The sequence below is a fragment of the Rattus rattus genome, chromosome 5 (genome assembly GCF_011064425.1).
Source record: "Rattus rattus isolate New Zealand chromosome 5, Rrattus_CSIRO_v1, whole genome shotgun sequence".
In the NCBI taxonomy this organism is placed as follows: domain Eukaryota; kingdom Metazoa; phylum Chordata; class Mammalia; order Rodentia; family Muridae; genus Rattus; species Rattus rattus.
In genome coordinates this window covers 111761214-111778854 of record NC_046158.1, presented here as the reverse complement: position 1 = coordinate 111778854, position 17641 = coordinate 111761214, and the positions used below count along the sequence as shown (strand labels likewise).

Here is a 17641-nt window from a genome sequence, read left to right as displayed (position 1 = left end):
GGTTCCTCAGCAATCTCGTGAATGAGACATTTTAGTGTTGGATTGGTCTTTTTGTTTTGTTTTGTTTTTCTTTATTTTAAAGAATTGTTTATTTATTTTATGTATATTAGTACACTGTAGCTGTCTTCAGACACACCAGAAGAGGGCATCAGATCCCATTACAGATGGTTGTGAGCCACTGTGTGGTTGCTGGGATTTGAACTCAGGACCTTCAGAAGAGCAGTCAGTGCTCTTAACCTCTGAGCCATCTCTCCGGTGGGCTGTTGTAAGGGGCAGTCTTAAAACCTTTAAGCTCAAGAACAAAACCAGTACACCTCCCATCCCACACATCAAACCGGAACAAAACAGTAAAAACTTAGGTGAGTCCAGTGGCCCTTTGAAGACAATGTGTGTTTTACATTGTCATTTCAGACAGCCAGTTCTTTTACTGCATTTCCTAATAGATTGTGAAGGCACGGTGAGGTGACTAGGCAGACAGTTAGGAGACTGGAGTAGTGATAACCAAGAAGGTAGATACTTGCCTAGGCCAGACCTCAGCAGTGAAAACTCTGAGTCCTGTAACAGGACAGGAAGACATGATGTCACAAAGTCACATGACTATGGAGAATGGGGGATAAAGAGGAATAGCCATCGCAAACTTTTATTTTGGCACTCGAAGGGCTAAGTATCTTTCGCTCCTCAGGTTTTCTGTCTCTGTCATTAGGCAGATTTGGTTTCGTGTGTGTGTGTGTGTGTGTGTGTGTATGTGTGTGTGTGTGTACGTGTACGTGTGTACGCGCACGCGTCATGCATGCCTGTGCACTTGTCTGTCTGTCAGTCTGTCTGCCTGCCTGCCTTATTACTAAGATAATTAAGTATTCATTTTGTGTTTCTGCATGTGTGGAGCAGGAACCCCAGAGGAAAGAGGAATCAAGAAATGGAAGAAGGGTGTGAGCAAAGGAAACAAGTCTCTTGATGGCATGGAGTCCTACAATTTGCCATTTGGCATGAACATTATTAAAAAATACAGATGCTTCAGCTACCTGCCTATCAGCCCAACCTTTGCAGGTTACACATGGAAAGGCTTTGGGAAGAGTGAGAACAGGCGGAGTTCAGACAAAGACTCCCAGGCCACAGTATAGCCTTTGCTATGTCCTGTGGCCTGGCCACAGTACGGCATGCATCTGTAGTTCCTTGCTGAATAACAAGAAGATATGTTTGTATATCTACATGGCATCCTGTACCTCAGAGCTAAGACAGGTTGCATATCACTCTTCTGTTGTGGGTGGTGATTATGTCCAATATGGTGTCTCGCTTGTGTCCTTATTGATCCCTTACCCGTTTTGTGTCCATTGCTGGCCATGGTCACTGAACTTGAAATCACAGTCCTGCCATTGGAGTGGGCATTTGGAATCTATAGTGCTCCTGCTTTCAGTCCCCTCTGCCTTCAAGTGCTCTCTTTCTTACAAGCTGCTTCGAGGTCTAGGGGTTTCTGCTTCTTAAACACTATGTCCCAGTCTTCCCATGTGACCTCAGCCTGAACCCTGTGGAGACCTCCTCTGGCCAGGGGCCACTGGTGTCCTTACTTTGTTGTGATTCTATTATCCTTGATAGCCCAGGAGCCTACTGACCTGACGGAGAATAATGGCATGTCTGTCCTGTGACCAGATAGGAGTGTGCATAAGGTCCTGTATAGCTGTGACTGGGGGAGCTCTGGTTAGGAGATTGACAGGGAGTAGAACGATCCTGAGTCAGTGGGATTCTCAACCATGCTCCCCCCTCGTCACCCTGGACCCATCTGGGCCAGCACAGTTCACACTAGTCTCTTACTGGCCGAGACACCCTATTTGGCATTTTCACTGCTGGCTGGTGTGATGGGTGTTAGAGTGCCCACAGATAAGTCTGTGGGTGTCTTGGCTCTGCTGTCCTGTATTTGCGTGTGTTTTATTCCTATTTAATGTTATTGACTATAGCGGATTTTTGAAATCAGTGTTTTCCGTGTGAACTTCCAACCTTGCATCCTGTTCCTTGGCCTGTACTCTTTACTCCATTGAGAAAAGAACCAGCGTCTGTAAAAGCCGTGGGTGCCATCAGGGAAGCTTCTTGTGTCGGCTGTTGAAAGCCAGTGACAGTTGTTGTGGGTGTGTTTTGTACTGCTCTATACCATGAAAGTGTAAATACTGTAATGTCTAATCTATTTATCACAACTGACTACTGGACCAGGGCCCAGAAACATGGGTCAAGTTACACGTGAATTTGTTTGGTGAAGAAGGGAAGCTGGGGCAGCGACAGCGTCACCACATGGGATGTGCCGTTGTCTAAAGCCACTCCTTCCTCCTGTTGCACGTCATTGCTGACAGAGCTGACTTAATGACTGTGTAGGTTGTCAGGTCACATGTCCACTGGATGTAGATTCTTACAGAGGAAAGATTTGACCCCTTAGTCAAATAGCCTATGGAATTTGTTACAGATGATAGCAGAAGAGCAGCCTTGGGTGCCCTCTGTGAAGAGTTCTAACTTGGAAAACAAACTCTCGCAGACAAATGACTTGTACTGAATCTGGTTTTGGTTTCCAAGCCAAGGGCAAAGCTGAAGACGTGAGAATGCCCTTGCTTCTTGAGGTTGTACCTCTTAAGTGGCTGTGGACCTGGCTGAACTGTGGGTGGCAGCGGGCATCCCCGTCGCCCTTAGCAAGGTGCGGTTGGTTCTCAGTGCCTGTCCATGGTATGTGTTTCTGTGCCCAGGATAGCGAAGTGTCCTCATGTTACCAGGTCTTTGTGTTTCTGCAGCCCTCACGACCCTTGAGAGTTTTGGGTTGCAGTCACACCTCAGAGCCACTGCATTGTTTTGCCAAAATCTTACTCCAGATTAAGTTCGGGACTTGGTTTCTAACTGTATTTAGTTTTGATGGTTTATATTCAGACAATTAGTGCTTTGGAAGCACATTGGTGAGTAGCCTTTTGTCCCTCCTTCTTAGCAAGCCCGTTTGGCTGACAGCTCTCCTGCTCTGGGTTCACTCTGTGCCTCCATTTGCATTTTGCTTAGTTGACCCAGTTTCTCTGACAAGGTGGAAAACTGGCAGGCATCTCAGATCTGTAGTATTGTGGTGCTGTGGTGGGCAGGAGCAGAAGTCCACCCAGAAGCGTGAGAACGAATGGGCTGTAATCCAGGCCGTGCCCTGCCACCTATGCTGTACTGCTGAGTGCCACCCGAGACTTCTATTGGCTGTAGTTTGCTCTGGGGCTTTCACAGTTGAATCCTGGGGCCTGGGCTCAGCGGGTATCTGTGTGGCCAAGGAAGTGCTATGCCAACATCTTCCGTTAGAATCAGGGTTTCCCCTTCTTGCTTCATCAGAGCCAACTTTTGATATTCTTGGAAGGGGACAGGAGGTAGGAACAAAGAGAGAAGTAGCCTACGCGTGCACCCCCAGGGTGGGGTTCTGTCCACAGTGCCCTCGGTGACTAGTCCTTGTAACCACTGGTAAGGTTTGTCCATGAAGCTTGTGGTCCTCCCAACATATAGGGAATGTGTGTTTATGTACCAGATGGGAATTTTTAGGGGACATGGTGACTGTGTGATCTCTTTATCCAGTGTTGGCCCTCGGTACTAGAACTTGGAGTTGCTCTGTTTGGTTACCAGTGGACTGTTTTTCAGATGTGAGCATCTTACAGGGAATTCTATCCCTAATTCTCACAATGAACACCCCCCTCCCCCCGCCCCCAATCCTGAGAGCAAGCATTTGTGCCAGCCACAGGAAGCAGAAGTATTAAGGGAAGAGGTGCTGGCAGCTACCTTGCGGGGAGACTCCAGTAGGAAAGTCACAGGCAATGACACCAGTCTTCATGACTTTCATTCTCATTTATAAGTTGGACTTCGAGTCAGTAGAACATTTATGCTCAGAATCTTTCTTAAGACAGTTTCCAGTATTTCTTTGATTGGAATTAATCCAGGCAAAAGAAGAGGCTTTATCAGAGAGCTGGAGTGAAGTATCGTGGGTCCTGCCCGTATCCCATTTTCACAGTAACAAATTCACATGCAGGATTTACTTTATACTGTAGAATACTGACTTTCATGATGACAACTTGATTTATGCATGAATATCAACAGTATTTCCATATAGTAAAATAACATTTCTGCCCAGGATAATAGTCACAGTTTTCCAGGGAGGGAATGATATAATTTTCATGACAATGTCATGTGCTGATAGAATTTCTCCATTGATGAACCTCTAGTATGTGTGTATACTTTATTTACCCCTGTGTATATTTTATGATCATGATCTAAGCTGTTAATTCTTTCATTCATGTCCCCGCTAAGACACTGATATTAGCAACTTAGAGTTGGTGAGTTTTATCTTCAGTCATACCAGTTCCACAGAGATGAGGCCTCAGTCCAGAACCCATCTTCACAGAAAAGCAGCAGTAGCCTGCAGGTGGCTATGCTTGCAGCGACATTTGACTGCCAGTAGCAGGCCTGGCTTGGTGTGGCGTGAGGGGCCTAATTACCTAGCTGTTGCTGGACACCAGCTGTGCATACCTGAGCATGCCCAGTGTATCGGGTTCATGCACAGTCCTGGACCCGAGCTTTCACAAGCTCTGTTCTCAAGGGAACTGTGTCCTTCTCCGTCCCATTAAGATTTGGACACAGATAAGACATCTTCCACTTCATTCTTCCTGGTCATAAGCCAGTAAGGCAAGACGGCCCCCACGTGGCAGCATTCAGCTTTCATCCATGGAGCCCAGAGCGCAGCAGTGCTGGGCTTTCTTTTTCAGCAGCCTCACAGCCTCCCCATCCTTCCAGGATGTCGACTGCCATGTCACCACTCTGATGCCCAGCATTCTCGGGTTGCTGTATGAGTGTTGAGAACACTCCTAACCGACATTGCCGTCTGCTACTGTCTGGCAGTCCAGTGAGCCCTTTTCTGTCTGTTCCTAACAACTTTGATTGGACACATTGAAAATTTTCTGACTGTCCATAAGACAGCAGAGACACCTCTGTTTTATTTGGGTTTTGTGACTGACTTTGCCTATATATCTTCCTGGGGTTTTGTTTGTGTTTAATTTTTATTTTGCATACTGAGGGTATTGGGGTGGGGTTGTTTTTTGAGATGTGTAATTCTTTCATGGAGTTTTTAAAAAGAATTTTCATATTGTTTTTCTAACATGGCTTCATTAAACGTTTAAGTATTTTAAAACTATGTAATATTTGGACCAGATGTTGTGAATAACAGTAGAGAAAAGCTATTTTATTCTGTATTTTTAAAACTGTTCCGTACAAATAAAAGCTCTCCTGGATGTAGTTCTACTGTCATGTGCCTCTTTCTTGGGCTGGAATTCAATTAAAAGTCATGAGTATTAAGGTTCTTAAGAAGGGGGCTGGAGATGGCTCAGCGGTTAAGAGCACTGACTGCTCTTCCAGAGGTCCTGAGTTCGATTCCCAGCAACCACATGGTGACTCACAACCATCTGTAATGCCATCCGATGCCCTCTTCTGGTGTGTCTGAAGAGAGCAACAGTGCACTCATGTACATTAAATAAATAAATAAATCTTAAAAAATAAAGAGGTAAGTTTCTTAAGAAACACCCTGCCCCCCCCACACACACACACATAGCAGAGGACGCCAAGTCTGGCCTCAGTGGGAGAAGACAAGAGCCTAACCCCCAAGAGACTTGAGGTCCCAGGGAGTGGGGAGGCCTGATGGGGCGGGGGAAGGCATTCTCTTGGAGATGATTGGGTGGGGGGAAGGATAGGATGAGGAATTGTGGGAGGGTGGACCAGGAGGCAGGCAATGACTGGACTGTAAAAAAATAAAATAAATAATAAAAACCAGAGCCAATGAGATTGAAAAAAAATCTATATATATACATACACAATACATATACATGAATTTATTATATATACAAGTCAATATGCATACATATAAACTATGAATTTATTAAGTCAGCTTACAGTAAGTAACAACAGCTGGATCACACCTAAGAGTCTAAGAACCAGGTAGTTGCTCTGTCCTTGAGACTGGGTGTCTCAGTAGACAGAGTCCTGCAGTGGCTCTGTCTCACTGGAGAGGCCAACAACCCAGTCGTTGCTGTCCACAAGGTCTGGCACCTCAGCAGTCCTAATCTAGTGACATAAACCTGAAGCTTCCTGGAAGGATGCTGGTGCTTAGCCTGTGGTGCGAGCTTGGCAATGCTGGTTCTGATAACCAGTGAGGAGGCGGCGGCAGCAGCAGCTCCGAGGAAGGCTGGCCAGCCAGCAAGAGAGGCCAGCAACCTTCCTTTTTAATCTTTCAGCCCCCTTCTTCAAAAGGCTGGACCTGTCCAAAAGATTCCATTAGTGCAATGGGAATAGTTCTTCAGGTGAGACTCCCTACTCAGGTGAATCTAATTTGTGGTAAATTGACATTAAAACCGTAATAGCACCACCCAATGGAGAAGTTGACTAGTATGGAGTTCTTGTCAGCACATGAAATTGAAAGCTGGGGTGGAGGGAATTAACCTGAACCAGCAAGAGATGTAGTCTTGGGAGGGAACAGAGGGGCAGGTCTCTAAGGTGTCAGAGAGGAATTGGTCCTGATGGGTTTAGGGACAGGTTAGAGTGGGATTTTTAACCCCCTTATATTTAGCATCCACACCAGGAGGCCAAACACTGACACTCTGAAGCCAGGCCCCATTCGGGAGGTGCTGGGTTGGGGAGGAGGCCAAGGGCAGATCCTGGGGTGCTGGACATAGTTTTCGAATTGGAGCAAACTTAGAATGACTCGGTCTCCATCCTTGATCCTTCCCTGACAGTGCAGGACAAAATGACACAGCTGCTTTATGGGCCACACAGCCTGCTGCTGCCATTCTCTGTCCAAGGAACGATAGCTGAAGTTGTCCTCTGCCTCTGGCCCACACAGAGTCAAAGAACAATCTAGAAGCTTCCAGAAAGAATCAGCAGATCTGAACCACAAATAGCTAGGATTCAATGGACATCAGTGTTCTCCTTGGTGAAGTCTCTTCCCCTCCCAACTCCCCTGTCCCTTTCTTTCTTCATCCCTCCCTCAACTTTGAGAGATGTGCTCTCTTTGTTGCACTGAGTGGTACCAAACTTATAATCCTTCTGGCTCCATTTCCCGAGTGTGAAGATGACATGTGTACCATTGTGTGGGACAAGAAGACCCAACATTTAAATGCATATTGGATGAGTACTTCCCCAGGAAGAGAAACAACCTCAGAAGTGCTGTGTGTGATACCTGGAGGGTGGGTCAGTCAGAAGTTTGGTGAATCTCTCAATAGAAAGCGATAACCAAAGTAAGAAAAAAATATATATCCATAATGATACCAAATTAAGGCCATACATATCAGAATGGTAGTGGGAGAAAAGAGAACCTAAGATGTGAGAGAAGGAAACAGGCCCAAACAGACCAATAGTTACAAATAACCAAACTGCCATTCAAATGGTCAGCTGACCGTGTAAAAATCCAGAGACTTGCTCCTAAACATTGGTCACATGCTCTCTGATTGTTAGAGGCAGCAATGGTTCCTTCTAAAATGGGTAGTGTCTTAGCAATCCATAGAAAGACAAATATCTCATCATATTTGTTGAACCTGAAAACAACTGGGCTTACGTCTTGTATATGTTTAATTTTGTTGTTTTCCTTATGAAGATCAGGCTGCTGTAGGTTGGGTTGGAGGGGGCTGACTAGGCTTAAATGATCTCCTCCATCATAGATACACTGTGGAGCATAGCTTACAGCATGGTTCTGGGTTACATAGAATATACAAAGTTACAAGTAAGAAAAGTGAGGTAAAAATCACCTTGGACCACTGCTAATAGTCTACCAAATCATCAAAGCTGCCCTGAAGGGAGAGATCCTGGGGCTAGACCTTTCTTCTGGACAGCTGAAGAAGCGTTTCTCAGAGGTTTCTGGATGTTCGAGTCCATTTAGCACTAGGACGAGAGAGAGAGAGAGAGAGAGAGAGAGAGAGAGAGAGAGAGAGAGAGAGAGAGAGAGAGAGAGAGAGAGAGACAGAGAGAGACAGAGAGAGAGACAGAGAGAGAGAGAGAGAGAGAGACAGAGACAGAGAGACAGAGAGAGAGAGAGACAGAGAGAGAAGAGACAGAGAGAGAGAGACAGAGAGAGAAGAGAAGAGAAGAGAAGAGAAGAGAGGAGAGAGAGGGGAGAAAAAGAAAAGAAAAAAGAAAGGGGACGAGGAGGAGGGAGAGAGGAAGGAAAAGGAAAAGAAAAAACACCCTCACCTTTATTTTTTCGTTTCTTAGGAAGGGTGTCTGAGCAACCTGTCCCCCCTCCTGAGTGTGGACTTTCATCTGTAAACTTTGTCCTAATTCCTAACTCTGCCTCTGAACTTTTGGTCCTGGGGCAGCAAGAGCCTGGAAACCCTGAGCAGGGCTGAGAACCCCAGCCTTCCCTAGCGTGGCCCTCCCTTTGGCTTCCTGACTCTTACAGTTTAATTACACGCTCACTTAAGACTTGATTGGTGCCTACCTTTCCGACTGGACTTACAAGCCCCCGCACTGGGGAGGTGCCTTGCATGCAAGTAGCAATGAAAGAGTGTTTGTAGAAGTGGGGACTGCCCTGACCTGTAGTCTGGGGATGCCGAGGCTGAAGCAGAAGGAAGAAAACTCAAGGCCTGCCTGGGCTACAGAATGAGGTCAAGGCCAGCATGGGCAGCTTGGTGAAACCCTGTGTAAGAATAAATAGTAACCATAAAGAGGACTGCCTCGAGCTGATGACTAACACTCTTCCCTAGCAGGTGCGGGCCCTGCCTTCCCCGGACTGCAGAAAATGTCTGGAGATTATAACAGTACTTTCTGGCTACTTTATTGGATTATTATATCTGCCACCCTTCTCCATCCCAATCCCTTCCAACCCCCCAACACTAGGTAGGTAAGGAAGAAGGTTAGAGGAGAGAGGGGATGTCCATCTCATTAGACTGCTTCCTACTGACTTAGGGGTGTTCAGTTCTTTGGGGGCAATTATCAGGATATCTCTAACCAGCAAGCAGCAAACGCAGTCAGCAGCCAGCAAAAGCAGCAACAGCAGGGGCGGCAGCAGCTACTGCAGCCTCTTAGGCCTCTGACATTTTTATCCCCTCTCAAGAGTCTCCAGAATCCCAAGTGTAAACTTACCCCTGCTAGGGGATGAGCTCGATCATAACCAGATGCTGTGGACGGTCTGAAGCAGTCCCATATCCCAGACCTGGCAGTAAAACAAAAGCACAGTCACAGAACATAACTAACCAAGCCAAAACTCTCCATACAGGAGACGCAAGGACAAAAGGATGGACCAAGGGCAGACAGAATGGCTCAGTGGGTAAAGGTGCTTTCTACCAAACTGGTGACTTGAATTTGATCCTCAGAACCTATAAGGTGGAAGGAGAGAACCAACGTCTGCAAGTTGTTCTCTAACCTCCACATGCATGACCTCCCACCAACCCAAAAAGCAAGTTAAAAAAATGTCGTGGGCAAGAAATATATATATATCTCACATAACAGTTGCCCTGGGTTGTGGTGATGGTTGATGGCTGATTCTGGGAAAACAAAAACAAAAAAAGCCACATCTGTATTAAGCATTCTACGAGGCTAATTGACTGTACGTAGAGAGTTAGGATGTTGCAGATCCAGATCCAATTTCACTTGGACCATCTCAGCCTCTAAGTCACTGTGTGACGTGACATCCTTGTGACTATTAGGTCATTCCTTTTGGTGTATACTGACTTCTAGCTTTCACTAACCCAAAGGCTAAGAATGTCATCAGGTAACATCTGAGGCCTATAGCAAAGGTATCCAGGCTTTGCTCTAAGTCTCCTGTCTAACTTTGCTTCTGTTGCTGTGGTAAACGCCGAGACAGAAAGCAACCTGGGGACTAAAGTGTTCATTTTACCATTCACATTATATCCCATCATCAAGGAGTCAGGCCCTTAACCACTGAGCCATCTCTCAAGTCTCCTGCACTTACATTCTCCGCCAGTGTTGTTTATGCTATCTTTTATTTTGTGAGACATTTTTTGAATATTGTATATATCAATATACTGTACAATAGACATCAATATCTGTATTCTGCAATACTGCAATCTCTCCAGTTAAGAATCTATTGCAATTTCTTGCCAAGAAATCGCCAATAAAGTGAATAAATTTCTGGAAAATATTTGCAAGAGAGAAAGTTAAGTACTCTCAACCCAGAGTTCCTTTAAGCGCTTTGTAGAGCCAACTATGCTTCTGTGTCCAAAGTAAGGATTCTGTTTTAGTAAAGAACATATCTCCACCCCCAGGTCGGATGGATACACATCAAATGATAACCTCAGAGCACCCAAAAGCACTTTAACGAAGAGCGAGCCCAGATATGAATTCTCTACTCTCTCTCTCTATCTTCTGCCATTTCCTGTCTGTCTGTCCTGAGTCTGAATCCTTGCCTGCCTGAATGCTGTCTTGTGAATCGGTCCCTGTGCCTGTGTCGCTCTGTTCTATGTCTGTGTCCCTAACAAAGGGCTTTTGCTCTGTAGTCTTTGAGCACAGAAAGTATCACATGGGGAAGGAATGAGGGATTAAGTCATTGACTCCAACAAATGACCCAGAAAACAAACAAATGCTTACAGTCAAGCAATGTATCGTCTTCAGCATGCACGGCAGATATTCACCTTAGAAGGTTGCTTTTGACCTATTTGCTGTTTCCAGTATTTGTTACCATCACACACACACACACACACACACACACACACACACACACACACACACACACACACACTATTCTGGGTCAAGGGCACATAAGGGTATATATAACAAGGTTTCAGCTATGCATTTGCCTAGGTTGTAAAAGTTGATCACATGGGAACTCCAAGGCAAGGAAAGTCAATTGTTAACATTTGTTCTCCTAAAGGCAGGTTAAACAAACAAGCTGAGTACACAGTAGGACAGCAATCTCTAATCTTAGGTGACCTGAAGGTGTATTATTAATTTTGGCTGTGAGGTCCAGCAAAAGTCCAAGGCTCTCGGAATGAAGGAGACATTGGTGTATTGTACCACCACCTTGGTAGTCTAGAATTCCATTCTTGATTTTTATGATGCAATTCATTTGAAATATTTTAGCTTTGTTTTATGTGTGTAAGTATTGTGTGCATGTATATATGTGCAACATACAGGTGCCTGGGGCCTAGAGAAGGAGTCAGATTCCCTGGAACTAGAGTTACAGGTGGTTGGGAACTGCCATGCGTATGTTGGAAACTGAACCTGGGCCTACTGTAAGAGCATCCACTGCTCTTAACCACTGAGCTATCTCTCCAGCCCCTGTACTCATCACTTTAATTAATTAATAATAGTTAATTAATAGTTAATCGATGTTCTTTCAGTTTTTATTGTATGGTTTTGAGTGCTTACTTATTATAACGAATTTAGTATCCTGTGATAGTTTCTGCTTTCAAGCCATATTTTTTTTTTTGTTTGATAATTTTTGTTTTTTCAAGACAGGGTTTCTCTATATAGTCCTGGCTGTCCTAGAATTTGCTCTGTAGACCAGGCTGACCTGACCCTCATAGAGACCTCCCTGCCTTTGCCTGGAATTAAAAGTTCCAAACAGATTTTAATCACTAAAATACAGCAAGTGTATCAATGTCCTGGATTTAGCACATGACTGTGTATTTGCTAACACCCAGTAAGGAATTTCACAACTGCATTCCTAAATGCAGCTGCTTATAATCTGGTTTTGTATTCAATGTGAACATTCTAATTAGTTCAGCTTCATAAATCAGTAGGAAGCTTTTAGTCACCTATGATCTAAAATCAGTATCAATCATCATGGTTTCTTCCTTCCCCCTTTCTGTGTACACACACACACACACACACACACACACACACACACACACTGTAGGTGTCTTCAAACACACACTAGAAGAGGGCATCAGATCCCATTACAGATGGTTGTGAACCACCATGTGGTTGCTGGGAACTGAACTCAGGACCTCTGAATGAGCAGTCAGTGCTCTTAACCACTGAGCCATCTCTCTAGCTCACATCATAGTTTCTTATGAGAGGATTGCCCAGGCCCCAGAGGCCAGAGCTGGAAAGTTAACTGACTTGATCTTGTGTAGGTTTTGTGCAGACAACCAGAGCTGCTTTTAGTTTATGACCACAATGGTCTTGTCATGTTCAGAAGACACTGATTAGCTACAGCTCTTCCTGACCTCTGGCTTTTATAATCTTTCCACGCACCCTTCTTCAGTATTCTCTGAGCCTTGAGGCACAGCCTTCTGACTGACCATGACTACTTGCTGCCTACACTGTAACTAGTTGTGAATCTCCCCATTAACCACTGTCCACTGCACAGGAACATTTCCCAGATGAGGATAGAGAGCTGTGTTGATGCATGGGTACAGAGACACGAATGTAGAAAGCAGTCTGACGCTATGGCCTGTAGCAAATCAATAGTGAGAGCTTCACCAGGGCGCCTATGGCTCCCCAGACCTGGCCAGATTTGCAGTACCAGGCTTGAGTTTCTTCCTGTAAAACTGGCCTTCGATCCAACCAGAAGGTGGGTGGTGACTTCCCATAACATTCAAAGCACTCTAGAGATGCAGGCATTAAAGAATTTAAGAGTGTAGATCCGAGAGCATGAAAAACAGAAGGCAATAAATACACTTATCATGGAAAAGAGTGAGTGAAAGGAGACAAGCGAACACCCTATGCTGCCCTTCCCCAGTAGCACTGGGAGGTTTATCTACGAGCCTTTGTCACGGGAACCACAACCAGAATCAAAGACTGGCTCAGCTCTCACTTCTCAGCTTCCCACTCTGTGGAAGCTCCTACTGCATCAACCAATCTAAGCTACACATTTCCCGGAGTTCCCTTCCCTACACGGACTCAGGTGTATGTTCTAGAGAGAAGCATCAGATGGCAGCAGCTGCAGTCATGCTTGGAAGGCGGGCAGCTGTACACTAACCTGCTACATGGCATCATCGGTGTGCGGCCAGACTCCAGTTCATGCTTCTTCCCCAATCTGGGCTCTGCTATCTTCTGCCCGACACTCTCCGGCACGTGAAAGGAAGACACGGGTGCCAATGACTATTTGGGTTCAACTTTGTCCTTACTTTCCTTGCTTTGGGTCCACCTTTCCTAACTGTGTAACTCTAGCTGCCCTGGGCTTGCTACCTCACACGGAGAACATAGCCTTCCTTTCATAGAGTTCTTCCTCAATTCCCTGCTGAGTTTCCTGAACTCTCATTGGGCTTCTTGAAGATGTTATGAGGGGCTGGGGATATGGCTTAGCCGACAAAGTGCGTGTTACACAAGCATAAGGACCTGAGTTCAGATCCCCAGTGCCCATCTGAACAGCTGGGCAGAGCAGCCACACCTGTAATCCCAGTGCAGGAACTTGATGGCTGCCCGGCGGGTGTAACTGAACCAGTGAGCTGTAGGTTTGGAGAGAGACCCTATGTCAAAACAAACAAACAAACAAAAAAACCCTAGAAAGTAAATGAGGAGTATACCCATGTGTGCACAAATGCATGTGTAACCACACACACAACACAGAGAATTTGTACACACACGAAGGGTGTTTCCACACCAACTGCTACTTCAAGGTTCTGCAGTCCATGCTTATAGTAAACCCATTCATTATGAAGGCAATCCTAAACTCTTCACCACAACCTCATGATACAAGAGTGACATGACTTCCTTCCCCTTCTGTGTCCTTCTCCTCTGAGCTGACCTTCTCCCTGCATTCCTGGGGACTACCTTAACATCCCTTAAGAACATGGCCAACAGACTGGACATTGGAATTACATTTTCTATGGAGAGTCACTTAGCTGTTTCAGACACCTTCTTCCCTGGCAACTAGGATCTGGAGAGGAATTGGTTAAGCTTGTTAGAAGGGCTGGACAGCTCAGGTCTGTTCTCAATCAAGGCACAGTAGGAAGGCTTGGGGAACTCTCCATAGCGAAGAGATTAGGTTGACCGTGGGAGAGAACATGCTGATAGTTATCTCTGTGTGTACCTAGAAGGGTGGAGGGCTGGGACAGGGAGGAGAGCAATCAAGGTCTCGCAGTGCTGAAACCTTGAGTTGGCTTTGCAACTGCAGAGATCAGGCCAGCTCTGGCAGAGGATCAGCGTCTCAGGGTCAGCTGGAAAGAGCCTGTGGACTATCCTGCTGGTTGGGCTGCCCTGCCCGCCCCTGTGTGGCGTCTTCCTGAGGTTTCTTGGCCCAGGAAGCATGCCTTTTCTCCAAGCAACTCCCCCCAGCTGGCTCCTCTCTATAAGAACTCCACATGAGAGGAAGGTGGTGTCAGTTCCCTGGCCAGCCCTTGGTCTGAACTCATTCACACACAGAGAAAGATACTCAGGGTTGCTGAAACGCCATGGGAACCAGGCAGCGCAGCTCATCTCGGGTTCTGACTCTTGGCCGTGTAAGTGGAACATAAAACATCTCCCATTCCAACGGTTTGCTCCAGGCACACAGCCCACATGCTGCTTTCCCACTGAGCTGGGTCTTCATGGATTTGAATTTGCTACTCTTACCTCAGCCCAGAATGTTTCTCCCCGTCTCGAGAGCTCCTGCCACCCCAGCCTGGAACTGACAGCAGTTCCACAGGGTTGCCCCATATACACCTTGTTGTTCTTTCTTTCTAGAAACTTACACTTAGTACCTGGCACTGAAAATGGTGGAGACGGGAGTCATCTTCAACCTGAGGAATATTTATCTTAAGATACTTCAGCAGATGCTGGAGGCTGATTCTGGGGTTTTTTTGTTTCTTGTTTGTTTATGAGAGAGTCCCATGTAGTCAGACTGGCCTTAAACTTACTGTCTTAGTCAGGTTTTTTATTCCTGCACAAACATCATGACCAAGAAGCAAGTTGGGGAGGAAAGGGTTTATTCAGCTTACACTTCAACATTGCTGTTTATCACCAAAGGAAGTCAGGACTGGAACTCAAGGAGGTCAGCAAGCAGGATCTGATGCAGAGGCCATGGAGGGATGTTTCTTACTGGCTTGCTTCCCCTGGCTTGCTCAGCTTGCTCTCTTATAGAACCCAAGACTACCAGTCCAGGGATGGCACCACTTATAATGGGCTGGGTCCTCATATTGATCACTAGTTGAGAAAATGCTGGGTCTCATGGAGGCATTTCCTCATCTGAAGCTCCTTTCTCTGTGATATCTCCAGCTTACGTCAAGTTGACACACAAAACCAGCCAGTACACTTACTATGTAGCTGAACTCCTGATCTTCCTACCCAGCTCTGGTTCTGAGTTCATTGCAATGCCCAGGTGAAAGCTGTTATCTGTCCACGGACTCTAATCAGGAAAGAGTTAACACATTTAGGCTGAATGTCTATGTTAAATATTCTGGTGTGCTACACACAAAACTTAAAAATCATATTCTCTCCTTTGAAACTCTGTACAGCTGGTAACAAAAGCCATGATGATCGAATTAAGGCAAACCTGGTCATTTAAGTTAGTTCTGCAATGCCTCTGTTGGCCACATCTTAATGGGGGTGGTGGAACTATGTCATATCTTGGCCATCGGGTCTTGAGTGAATGGCATACTTGTTTTAGGTACAGCATCCTTCCCCTACAGTCTCTACCAAGATATCCCAGTTTCCGTGTGACCCCCCAAATAGCCCAGATATCGTCTTTCTGTGTTTCTCATCCCGACTGTAGGATATCGGTGGGGTCCCCAGTTTTCCTCTTTTAGTCTTATCTCAGGGGTAAGAATGTCTGCTCCTTTAGAAATTCCTGAAGCTTTAGAAGCTATCTGGTTCTACCATGGCCGAGGACGCCCGAGACAGCTTCATGCTACAAGGTCTCTTACTACTGATGAGGGGTCTTTCCACCGAGACCCCTCACTGGTCTAAATATGAGGATCTTATTGTCCAAAGGCTCCCTTTTGAGATGACCTTAGACGAAAGGTCTCTGTCCACCTCAGTCAGGATGCCCAGGATCCCACGGATGTGTTTCATTCCTCCATCTGCGATGGCCAAACAAGCCAGCTTCCTCTTTCCTCTCCATCACTCCCTCGTGTTTGCTGCTGCCGTCATTCATTCTGTTATTTTCTCTCTCTGTGAGGACGGCCAAGGCAGTTTAGCGTACCACAGTTTCTGTTTCTGTTTCATCCAACACAGCTCTATTGAAGCCCCGAGACAATGCTGCTGCCCCCGAGGCTCCCTAGCAGCCTCTCGCAGTACCTCAAACTGACTGTCAGCTCCAGGAGCGGAACCATTTATTCTGCACGGACCCTTTTACTCCCTTCTTCTGCCAAGCTCGTCACTGGTATTTTGCTTTCTCGGTACAATGGCTGTAACATCCACCGTTTGTTCCTGTAACCACAAATCCAATAGCTGTCCGAACAGGAGTCCAGCAGTGCTCACTCTGGGCTCGGGCCTGCTTCTCCTTTGAGTATTGCTTTCTTGCCCCAAGGCATTATGGGAACCCTGGAGGGACAGGAACACCTCACTGTTCTCTGAGTGTTGCTGTGCTGAAGTATCTAACAAGGCTGATTTTGAAAAACTGTGGGCATTTTGGCCATTCTGGGTGGTCAAAGAATTTTTGTTCTTAACGTACAGCAGCAAGGACAGGGCCTGACGCTTTGGTTTCATTCGATCTTTCAACAGCTCAGTCAGTATTTGTTTGCTTTTTGGAGCTTCACGGTGTCAGGCATTGTTTCAACACTGGGGACCTGGGAGAAAATTCAGAAGGACAAAGATCACTCGGTTGCTATAGTTTGGATCTTCGGTGTATCCCAAGGACCTGTGTGTTAATGACACTATCGAAGAAATTGGGAGGTGGTAGAAACTTACAGAGGTGAGGCCAGTGGGGAAGGAGTTTGCTCATGGTCGCTGGGCCTTCAAAGAGGATTGTGGCTTCTCCTGTCCCTCCTGCCCCTCCAGCCCCTCCTGTCCCTCCTGCCCCTCCTGCCCCTCCTGCCCCTCCTGTCCTGTGCCCGTCACAATGTGAGTAGCCCGTTTCTCCATGCATTCCCTGCCATGAGGTGACCTGACCTCAAACCCAACAGCAAGGGGCCAAGTGGACCCCGTGAAGTTGCAGCCAAGTCAAGTTTCTTAGAAGGCAGCTGTCACCGTGACAGAAAACCGACGGATACCATGCCTCCCTCGTCATATGTTCTGCTGAGGAACCGAACAGGAAAACCTACAGGCTTCCTCAGAGCAGATGATATCATTCTAATCTACGAAGCAGCCTTTGCCTGTGGAAGGCTTCTTAACTTCCTGTTTGGATGCCCATGGTGCATTTGCTGGATCTTAGCTTCGCCCTGCGCCTCCCTCTTGTCTTTTGCAGCCTTTGTTGCCACACTCAGTGCTCTGAGCCTACAGCTCATGGTGGTCAATACTCTGAGGTCCATTTCTCCCCATACTCTCCCCATTCTTCTCATTCCCTGTATTTATACGTATACAGGTTCTCATCTGTTATACCTTCTCTGGACATGCAGCTTTTATTGGAATTATTGGTTATGGTGGTTTTTGTTACACTTAATTAATTAAAGAAATTCTAAGTCACCATTTTATCCTCTGAAGTCCAAGTGCTATTAAGTGCTATCGAGAGGTCTCTCAGTGGTTCATGGGAAAGTGCTGAATAATCAGGGGTGTGTGGTGTGTGGGGGGGTGTGGGGTGTATGGTGTATATTGTGTGGGGGTGTATTATGGGGTGTGTGTATGTGTGCTATAC

General features: G+C 46.2%; 1 protein-coding gene and 1 long non-coding RNA gene across 3 annotated transcripts in view; one reads left to right on the top strand and one right to left on the bottom strand.

The window, feature by feature from the left end:
- Window positions 1–5277, top strand: part of Slc23a2 (solute carrier family 23 member 2) — a 92658-nt gene extending 87381 nt beyond the window's left edge. The window contains exon 16 of one of the 2 annotated variants that reach the window (XM_032904256.1): window positions 889–5277. In XM_032904256.1, coding sequence (XP_032760147.1) covers window positions 889–1121 — 233 coding nt within the window. In that variant the 3' untranslated portion in view covers window positions 1122–5277. The remainder of the gene's footprint in view (window positions 1–888) is intronic. The other variant, XM_032904257.1, reaches the window with a different exon arrangement.
- A 915-nt stretch (window positions 5278–6192) lies between these two features.
- Window positions 6193–17641, bottom strand: part of LOC116901997 — a 17865-nt gene continuing 6416 nt past the window's right edge. The window contains exons 3-4 of the long non-coding RNA XR_004388033.1: window positions 9109–9178; window positions 6193–6292 (exon numbers count right to left, since the gene is read on the bottom strand). This is a non-coding gene — a long non-coding RNA (uncharacterized LOC116901997). The remainder of the gene's footprint in view (window positions 6293–9108; window positions 9179–17641) is intronic.